The sequence below is a fragment of the Cyprinus carpio genome, chromosome B10 (assembly GCF_018340385.1).
Source record: "Cyprinus carpio isolate SPL01 chromosome B10, ASM1834038v1, whole genome shotgun sequence".
In the NCBI taxonomy this organism is placed as follows: Eukaryota; Metazoa; Chordata; class Actinopteri; order Cypriniformes; family Cyprinidae; genus Cyprinus; species Cyprinus carpio.
The window spans coordinates 24480868-24491520 of record NC_056606.1 but is presented as its reverse complement, the minus strand read 5'-3'; the positions used below and the strand labels follow the sequence as shown (position 1 = coordinate 24491520).

At 40.8% G+C, this 10653-nt stretch overlaps 1 protein-coding gene across 1 annotated transcript in view; it reads left to right on the top strand.

The window, feature by feature from the left end:
* ets2 (v-ets avian erythroblastosis virus E26 oncogene homolog 2) overlaps nucleotides 1-5306 on the top strand; it is a 7085-nt gene extending 1779 nt beyond the window's left edge. Inside the window, exons 4-10 of the mRNA XM_042733347.1 lie at nucleotides 361-480; nucleotides 552-752; nucleotides 838-912; nucleotides 2335-2517; nucleotides 2945-3193; nucleotides 4402-4520; nucleotides 4602-5306. Coding sequence (XP_042589281.1) covers nucleotides 361-480; nucleotides 552-752; nucleotides 838-912; nucleotides 2335-2517; nucleotides 2945-3193; nucleotides 4402-4520; nucleotides 4602-4817 — 1163 coding nt within the window. The 3' untranslated portion in view covers nucleotides 4818-5306. The remainder of the gene's footprint in view (nucleotides 1-360; nucleotides 481-551; nucleotides 753-837; nucleotides 913-2334; nucleotides 2518-2944; nucleotides 3194-4401; nucleotides 4521-4601) is intronic.
* The last annotated feature ends 5347 nt before the right edge of the window (nucleotides 5307-10653 follow it).

The following is a 10653-nucleotide window of genomic DNA, read 5'->3' as shown; positions in this document are numbered from 1 at the left end:
TCATATTTGTGAATAATGAAAATTCAGACTTATTATAATCTTTATTTAAAATATGCATTGATATGAATAAACATGAATACCAATATGAATATCATATTCATATAATGTTTTGTCAATAATAAATACTTATTTGAAACATGCATTGATGTGAATATTTATTACCAAATTTAAATGGTAAAAATAGTGAAATTTTGACATTTTTATGGCTGTATTAGTTGAAAAATCAATGAATTGTTGTGGATTCAAAACTTTGATTCACTCTCAAACAGCCGTGAGGTTTTTCAGCTCTTAATGCTCAGTGTTTGCCAGTGAAACTCTCTGAGTGTGTGTGAGCTGACACAGATCTCACGTGTGTTTCAGATGCCGGCGTGTGCTCGGTTCCTCTGCTGACGCCCTGCAGTAAAGCTGTGGTCAGTCAGGCGCTGAAGGACAGCTTTAACGGCTTCTCCAAGGTGCAGCGTGTCTGTGGGATCTCCAACAGTGAGTCTCTGCTCATCTCTGCTGTTTGTTTTGAGGACGGACGTGTTCTTAACGCTCTCTCTGTCCCGCAGACCCGCGCAAGTGGACGAAGCAGCACGTCCTGCAGTGGCTGTACTGGGCGTCCGGAGAGTTCAGTCTGACCAACATCAGCTTCTTCAAGTTTGACATGAGCGGACAGGAGCTGTGCGACCTGGGAAAGGACGGATTCCTGGATCTGGCTCCGGATTTCGTGGGTGATATCCTGTGGGAGCATCTGGAGCAGATGATGAGAGGTAACGGAGGACTCCAGTCTCAGACTTTCATTAGTGATTGTAATGCTCAAGCTCATGTTTGATTCGATGTGCTTTTCTCCCGCAGCCTGTCAGGAGGATGACGAGGCCAAAGTCTTAAGTCGCTCGTCTGAGTGCAGCTGGACCAGCAGCAGCTCCGGCAGTAAGTCTATTCACTGGAGCGTTTGCACGCACTGATTTCTGAACTGAATCCGATTCACGTCTTCGTTCACACACTGATTTCTGGACTGAATCTGATTCACACCTTCGTTCGCGCACACTGATTTCTGGACTGAATCTGATTCACGCCTTCGTTCACGCACACTGATTTCTGGACTGAATCCGAGATTTCTGGACTGAATCTGATTCACGCCTTCGTTCACGCGCACTGATTTCTGGACTGAATCCGATTCACGCCTTCGTTTTGCGTGCACTGATTTCTGGACTGAATCCGATTCACGTCTTCGTTCACACACTGATTTCTGGACTGAATCTGATTCACGCCTTCGTTCGCGCGCACTGATTTCTGGACTGAATCCGATTCACGCCTTCGTTTTGCGTGCACTGATTTCTGGACTGAATCTGATTCACGCCTTCGTTCGCGCACACTGATTTCTGGACTGAATCCGAGATTTCTGGACTGAATCTGATTCACGCCTTCGTTCGCGCACACTGATTTCTGGACTGAATCCGAGATTTCTGGACTGAATCCAATTCACGCCTTCGTTCGCGCGCACTGATTTCTGGACTGAATCCGAGATTTCTGGACTAAATCTGATTCACGCTTTCGTTCGCGCGCACTGATTTCTTGGCCTGAATCCGATTCATGCCTTCGTTTTGCGCGCACTGATTTCTGGACTGAATCCGATTCACGCCTTCGTTCGCGCGCACTGATTTCTGGACTGAATCCGATTCACGCCTTCGTTCGCGCGCACTGATTTCTGGACTGAATCCGAGATTTCTGGACTGAATATGATTCACGCCTTCGTTCGCGCGCACTGATTTCTGGACTGAATCCGATTCACCCCTTCGTTCGCGCGCACTGATTTCTGGACTGAATCCGAGATTTCTGGACTGAATCCAATTCACGCCTTCGTTCGCGCGCACTGATTTCTGGACTGAATCCGAGATTTCTGGACTGAATCCGATTCACGCCTTCGTTCGCGCGCACTGATTTCTGGACTGAATCCGAGATTTCTGGACTGAATCCGATTCACGCCTTCTTCGCTCGCACTGATTTCTGGACTGAATCCGATTCACGCCTTCGTTCGCGCGCACTGATTTCTGGACTGAATCCGAGATTTCTGGACTGAATCCGATTCACACCTTCGTTCGCTTGCACTGATTTCTGGACTGAATCCGATTCACGCCTTCGTTCGCGCGCACTGATTTCTGGACTGAATCCGAGATTTCTGGACTGAATCCGATTCACACCTTCGTTCGCGCGCACTGATTTCTGGACTGAATCCGATTCACGTCTTCACATCAGTCCTAGTGTTTGTGTTAGTAAACTCTTTATTGAGCTGTAGTACCGTTCAGAACAAAGTCTGATCGTGTGTGTGTGTGTGTGTGTGTGTGTGTGTAGGTCTCGGTTTGGAGGAGTGTTCTCTGAAGGTTCCTGATTCCCGGGGCAGTCTCCTGCGGGAGCTCTTCGAGACGTCTGAGGAGTCTGGTCTGCTGGCGTTTGGTCAGGAGCTCTCCATGTACCCCAGACCTCAGCTCAGCACGGTCAGCATCAGCTGCAGCAGTCGAGAGAGTAAAGCAGCAGGTCAGATCTCACGCCTCAGCTCCTCATCTAGGGTTGGGGATCGTTTGAATTTGATCAATTCCAATTCTTATCGGTTCTCAGTTTCAGTTCCAATGTGGTTAAAAATAATGAAGTCAAACATTTAGATATCAAGCATATTTATTGTGTCTCTTTGTGCAAAACATTTATTTGCTGCTGAATACCATGAACAAAAATCAGAATTGTGACCGGTGGAATTATAATGTGTATACTGAAATTAAATTTATTTCTGCAGTCATCAAAATTCTTATGTATCAGTTATTAATCCATTTTAAACAATTTCATCACATTCTACGGTTATTATTACTATTATAAAATTTTTTTTTTTTTACTATACTTGCAGTCAGTGCTGTGAGTGCTGGGGTTAAATGGGTTAAGTGTGTGATTGAGATTGATGTGTTCCTCACAGTGTCGTCGGTGGAGAGTGTGGAGAGTGTGGATGGCTCTGAGAGTGTCCTCCGCTCCTGGGGCAGCCACTCGTCCCTCGCTGATGTCCAGCGCGTCCCGTCCTACGACAGCTTCGAGGAGGAGCTCGGTGTGGCTCCGCTGGGCCTTGGCAAACAGGGCCTGTCCTTCAAAGACTACGTCCAGGAGAGGAACGAGCCGCTGGAGCAGGGCAAAGCCGTCATCCCTGCCGCTGTGCTCGCCGGATTCACCGGTGCGTCTCCTTCATGCAGCTAATGCTGACTTCTGTGGAAACAAAGCTCATTTGCAGTGAATATGGGTGAAACTTACAAAAAAACAGTAGCTGACGCTCAACAATTTATCACAACAGTTTTGGAAGAAGAAATGTTGGATGCTTATCAGTTTGAGAGCATTTTTGCGCTGGGCTTTAGGGGTCCAACTAAAACTGCTATTTTGTTATTATTGCATTATAAAAATAAGTGAAATTATGCATTGGTTTAAAATATGCATTGCTATAAAAACAAATATTAATATTTAATAATAATCAGATGCATTATTCTAACCCCCATTTCAAATGCATGAAATGAATTAATATTCAAATTTGTTAATAATAAAAATTCTGACTTATTCTTCTGACCATATTTAAAGTATTCATTGGTAATAATATATATATATATATATATATATATATATATATATATATATATATATATATATATATATATATATATATATATATATTAATCACAAAAAAGATTTGATTTATTAATCTGTCGCAATTGAAAATATGCAATAATAATAATAATAATAATAAATATTTGTATTTAATAATTATACAAATTTAGATTTAGATATGAATAAATATTCATGTTTAGTAAAAGTAATTCTAATTTATTATTTTAATCACTATTTAAAATATGCATTGCTATGAATAATTAATATTTATTCATAATAAATATCCAGATGTATTATTTTAACTCCTGTTTAAAGTATACAATGATAGGAATATTCATATTTATTAATAATAAAAAAATCACATTTATTATTCTAGCTTGTATCTAAAGCATACATTGATGCAAATAATACATACTCAATTTTATTAATAATACATATCCATATTTATTATTCTAACCTGCTTAAAAATGCATATTTATTCATCCTATCAATGCACATTTATTAATAATGAATATCTATTTAAAATATAAATTGTCATGAATAATTATTACAAAATGTAATGGTAAAATAGTGAAATTTCCTAACTTTTTAGGGCTGTATTAGTGTAAAAATCTATAAATTGTTGTTCATTCAAAACTTTTATTTACTATATCAAAAACAGTGAAGTTCTGTAACTCTAAATGCCTGCTGTTGCAGTTTAGCAAATTAAACCCTGATGCAAATATATAACTAAAGTATGAATCCGAAAGCTTGATGCTTAAACTGTATATCATTGGTGCTGAACAGGAAGTGGCCCCATCCAGCTGTGGCAGTTCCTGCTGGAGCTGCTGACGGACACGAGCTGTCAGAGCATCATCAGCTGGACCGGAGACGGCTGGGAGTTCAAGCTCACCGACCCCGACGAGGTGAGGACCCGAGCCGAAACCGCTTTAGCGTCTAGATGTTTCATGGTGGTGTGATGTAAGCTCGCTGTTCTTGTGCGTCAGGTGGCGCGCCGCTGGGGGAAGAGGAAGAACAAGCCCAAGATGAACTACGAGAAGCTGAGCCGAGGCCTGCGCTACTACTACGACAAGAACATCATCCACAAGACGTCAGGGAAGCGCTACGTGTACCGCTTCGTCTGCGACCTGCAGAACCTGCTGGGATACACGGTGGACGAGCTGCACGGCATGCTGGGAGTGCAGCCGGACACCGAGGACTGACGCGGCGGCGGCAAACCTGCGTCACGTCCAGACCTCAGCGGAGGTCTCTGTTTGCGGAGAGCGGCCGGTTCGGTCGACGCACGCTTCTTCAGTCAGCCGAGCGTTAAACTCTTTAAACACTGGGTCTGATCTTCTGACACTGTTCACTGAACCAGACGATTCCCGTGAGGATGGAGATGCACCGGGAGACGGAAGAGCCTTTATTTTCTGAGCACACGGCGGGGATTTCCTTCTCTCTGATTGTTGCAGCGGAGAGTTTCTGATCGATCAATTTATTGAGAACCGCATTTTCAGGTTTGAATCGCATCTGGTGGCTTTTCTAACAGAGACCCTGAGCATCATTAACAGTCACTCTGAACTTTGTTTTAACTCTTTCCCTGCCAAACACTGAATGTTCCATGTTTTCACTGTTATACACTAGGGGGCGCTGTTACACATCTCCTGAATGAGTCTAGAATCACTCGATCAAAAACCATAGACTGTAAAAAAATATGGACGTAGTGTCCGTGACGTCACCCATAGACTACTCAATATCGGTTTTGAAGCTCAAAGTGTGCAGAGCGGGCCGTCACCATCTTGGCAGCGCGTCACCGCGCGACTCTCCCGGAAAATCGAAAATGGGCAAAAAGGCGGGAGCTGGTTGCTGAAGCCACGCCCACCTAGCTCGATGGCAGTGTCAGCAGCGGCAATCCACCTGTCACTCAAGTGGCCACGCCCTTAATTATGCAGAACTTTAAGGCTTAATAGAATTTAAACGGATGAGTTATAAAAAAAAATCCCCCCCTCACTAGCTCGATGAAGGGCAAAATTAGCAATATAGACCAAAATCATTTTTTGAACCAGGCTGTAAACATGTTTTTTTGCTGCTGTAAAGTTGGGCATTTTAACATGGGGAGTCTATGGGACTGACTCCCTTCTGCAGCCAGCCTCAAGCGGCCAGTCGATGAATTACAGTTTTAGTCACTTCCTTATTGGCTTCACGAGAGAGAGCGGGAGGTTGCCGCTCGTCAAAAACACAGACCATGAAGGCACAGAAACGAGCATCTCATGTGTCAGCATATACATATGAAAAATAATGTGATCATCAACACTAACGGCGTATAAATGAAAACAGCCTGATGCTAGCGAGGGAAGTGTGGATCCAGAAAGTGTTAAAGGACTGTGAAGCTTTGGGAGACATTACTGCAGCTTCACTTTGATAATATCACTGAATATGATCCAGATGTAGTGTTTGATACAAATGTGATTTTCTCAGCTTTTTGCTCTTTTTATGAAACCTACCTACATACAAGTGTTGATAAAAACAATGCTTGAAGCTGGAATAAAACTGTGTTTTTGTTTGAATGTAGAGGGTCTGATGCATGTTCAGATATTAATAAAACAAAATATTCTGGAGGTCATGAAACTTTATTGAATATCAGCAAGAACACTGGTGGCTGGCAACTTTTCCAAACACGCTGGCAGCGAGCGAGTTCATATTGATTTAGTGTTCTCCTGATATTCCTGTCTATTTTGTGAGTTTGAGCAGAAAGCGCTGATCTTCTGTGTTTACTGGAGTATAGCTGGTCTGTGGAGGGGTTTGTTTCGCTCAGGGCTTTCACGTCTGAATGTTCATGTTGACCTTCGGGCGTTTAGCAGACGCTGAACTGAAAGACGAGGATCTCACGGGAACGTCTTTCAGGATCAGAACAGCTGTGTGACTGTACATCGATGCTGTGTGTTTACTCCTGACTTCTTCTTCACTCTACATCTGCGTTCCTTCAGAGATGCCAGAGTATTATTATTATTATTATTATTATTATTATCATAGTTTATACAGAATGCATGTGGTTATTCATCACTGTGTGCTTGTGTTTGTATATGTGTATTTGATTGTTCTCTATGTACAGTTGCTCTTCAGAGGAGGTCTATTTTGCAGATGAATATGAAGTTTTATTGATCCGTTCAAGTGTTTTTAAGAGAGTCTCTTTATTAATCAAAGCAGCGGTGTTTGTGCTGAATGTCACAGTGATCTTCACACCGGTGGAAACATGTTGAGCAGGATCTGTGTGTGCTTGAGAATCTGTCCAGACGTGCATCTTTATATCATGAACACGCTGCCAGCAGTTTAGTAACTGTGAAAATCAACAAATAAATTCTCTTTAAATGACGATGTGTGGAGCCGTTTTCTCTCTGAGTGTGTGTGTGTGTGTGTGTGTGTGTGTGTGTGTGTGTGTGTGTGTGTGCTCCGGTGAGTTACAAACATCACAGGAGATGATTTATTACCAAACAATAACAGAATGAGTAAATTCTGAGTAAACTGATCATTATCTGTTCAGTAACCAGTTCTGTAGCTTACAGCTTTTCACACGGTGCTTCACTCCGGGTTATCTGTTCTTCTAAACTCTTTAAACCTACTAAAGGTGTATTTTCACTTGAAATTTTCCTGATGGGAGTAAAATGCTTAACGCGTTGCATTCTTATTTTGGACTCATCTGCACATAATATGTTTCATTAATACCGTGTTACTGAGTCTGGTCATTTAGAAACACTGTTTTAGTTCATTAAGCCACATTAAGAGTTTTCCTAGCAGATTTCTGTGGGAGGAATAAACACTTAACGTGCAATTAAACCCGTTGCTTTCGTACTATGGGCTCATATCTGCTTCTATGTACAGTACAATCTATGATTTATTACCTAATGATGTTTATTGAGTTTTCTATTTTTAAAACTGCATTAAGACGTTCACTCAATAATTATCATTCTGTCATCACTCATTCTCCCTCATGTAGTGTATGACCCTGCACCAAAAATATTCTTTTTGATCACTTTTTTAATTGATACATCTTCTGAATAAAATAAAATATTTGTCTGAGATACAACTATTTGAAAATCTGGAATCTGAGGGAGCAAAAAAATCTAAATATTGAGAAAATCATCTTTAAAGTTGTTCAAATGAAGTTCTTAGCAATGCATATTACTAATCAAAAATTAAGTTTTGATATATTTACAGTAGGAAATTTACTAAATATCTTCATGAACATGATCTTAATATCCTAATGATTTTTGTCATAAAAGAGAAATGTATAATTGTGACTCATACAATGTATTGTTGTCTATTGCTACAAATACAACTGTGATACTTATGACTGCTTCTGTGCTGCAGGGACACAGATTTTCTGTGGAACATAAAACAAGATATTTTGAAAAATGTATTTTAAAAGTCAATGAGGTCTAGTATTCTTCAATTGATCTTCTTCTGTGTTAAATTCTGTACAAGTCATACAGTTTTGAAATAACATGAGAGTAAATAGATGTGTATTTTTGGGTGAACTATCCCTCAATTAATAACTGTACAGTCAACACACAAAATACACACAGCTGTCTCTACTGTACTCTACTGTACATAAGAATGACTCATGAGTGATTCTGAGTCAGACAGATCTGGTTCAAACTCACTGTGCCTGTGTGTCATTAATATATGAGCGTCATTCCTAGAAGCAGACACACACACACACACACACACACACACACACACACACACCAAAGAATGCATAAACATAAGCAATCATGAAAAAATGAGAACACACACACACACACACACACACACACACACACACGCTGACACACAGACACACACACACACACACACACACACACACACACACACACACACACACACAAAGACACACACACACACACACACACACACACACACAGACAGACAGACAGACACACACACACACACACACACACACAGACACATTTATGTTGGAATCTCACACTCACTCACTCACACACTCACAGGCACAAAAAAAAAAAAAAAACGTGTACACACACAGATAGACAGACAGACACACACACAGACACTCACACACACACACACACACACACACACACACACTCACTTTTTTGTTGGAATCTCAACACACACACACACACACACACACACACACACACACACACACACACACACACACATTTGTTTGGCATATCTTAGCTGCATAGACTTGCATTGTTTTGTATCAAGTTAATGATATTTTCCATCAGCTCACCCATCACAGAGACATCTGCAGAGCACTAGATTTACAGCAAACACATGATTTGAATGATTTAAAGCCTGTTCAACTATTCGTGAGGAGCAGTAAACTGCCTCACTAGTGGGTTGGCAAAGTATTTCACAATGTAAGTGAGGACATTTTGCCCAAGTACACACACACACACACACACTGAACACAAACACACAGAGACACACACACACACACACACACACGCACACAAACACACACACACACACAGTTTTATTGGGCTTTTCCCTGTAATGTAATAAAGGGCAGTCATTAGAGCAGTTTGACGTCATGCTGTCATGACAACCGCGTTTCATTAAAACACTGCAGCAAGTCCCTGCGAGACTTCATGTCTTTATCTTTATTTCAATGAGCAGGAAAACACAGTTCATTATTACAGAGAAACCTGACATCAGCCGCTGAAACATAAAAAAAAAAAGAACAATTTGTTTGTGCAAAACTATTCATAAAATACATTAATTAGGCCTATGTGTGTGTGTTATTTTATTTTAGATTTTTTATTTATTTTATTACTTTTTAAAACCTTTTGTCACTTAGGCTACGTTCACACTGACAACCGCACTGACTTACAGCTGTGAGTCTGGAAATATCCCGTTCACACAGCAGCTTACAGAAGTCTCGAATACTGTATGAACGTGCAGCGGCAACACCGTTTCATAGAGATTCATACATCATCATTTACATCAAAGCTGAATAAATAATCTCTCCATTGATGTGTGGTTTGTTAGGAGGACAATATTTGTCTGAGATACAACTATTTGAAAATCTGGAATCTGAGGGTGCAAAAAAATCTAAATATTGAGAAAATCATCTTTAAAGTTGTTTAAATGAAGTTCTTAGCAATGCATATTACTAATCAAAAATTAAGTTTTGATATATTTACAGTAGGACATTTACAAAATACAAACTCGATTCCAAAAAAGTTGGGACACTGTACAAATTGTGAGTAAAAAAGGAATGGAATAATTTACAAATCTCATAAGCTTATATTTTATTCACAATAGAATATAGATAACATATCAAATGTTGAAAGCGAGACATTTTGAAATGTCATGCCAAATATTGGCTCATTTTGGATTTCATGAGAGCCTACACATTCCAAAAAAGTTGGGACAGGTAGCAATAAGAGGCCGGAAAAGTTAAATGTACATATAAGAAACAGCTGGAGGACCAATTTGCAACTTGTTAGGTCAATTGGCAACATGATTGGGTATAAAAAGAGCCTCTCAGAGTGGCAGTGTCTCTCAGAAATCAAGATGTGCAGAGGATCACCAATTTCCCCAATGCTGCGGCGAAAAATAGTGGAGCCGTATCAGAAAGGAGTTTCTCAGAGAAAAATTGCAAAGAGTTTGAAGTTATCATCATCTACAGTGCATAATATCATCCAAAGATTCAGAGAATCTGGAACAATCTCTGTGTGTAAGGGTCAAGGCAGGAAAACCATACTGGATGCCCGTGATCTTCAGGCCCTTAGACGGCACTGCATCACATACAGGAATGCTACTGCAATGGAAATCACAACATGGGCTCAGGAAAACATGGGCTCATGGGCAGCTTACACATCTGGAAAGGCACCATCAATGCTGAAAGGTATATCCAAGTTCTAGAACAACATATGCTCCCATCCAGACCTCGTCTCTTTCAGGGAAGACCTTGCATTTTCCATCATGACAATGCCAGACCACATACTGCATCGATTACAACATCATGGCTGCGTAGAAGGATCCGGGTACTGAAATGGCCAGCCTGCAGTCCAGATCTTTCACCAT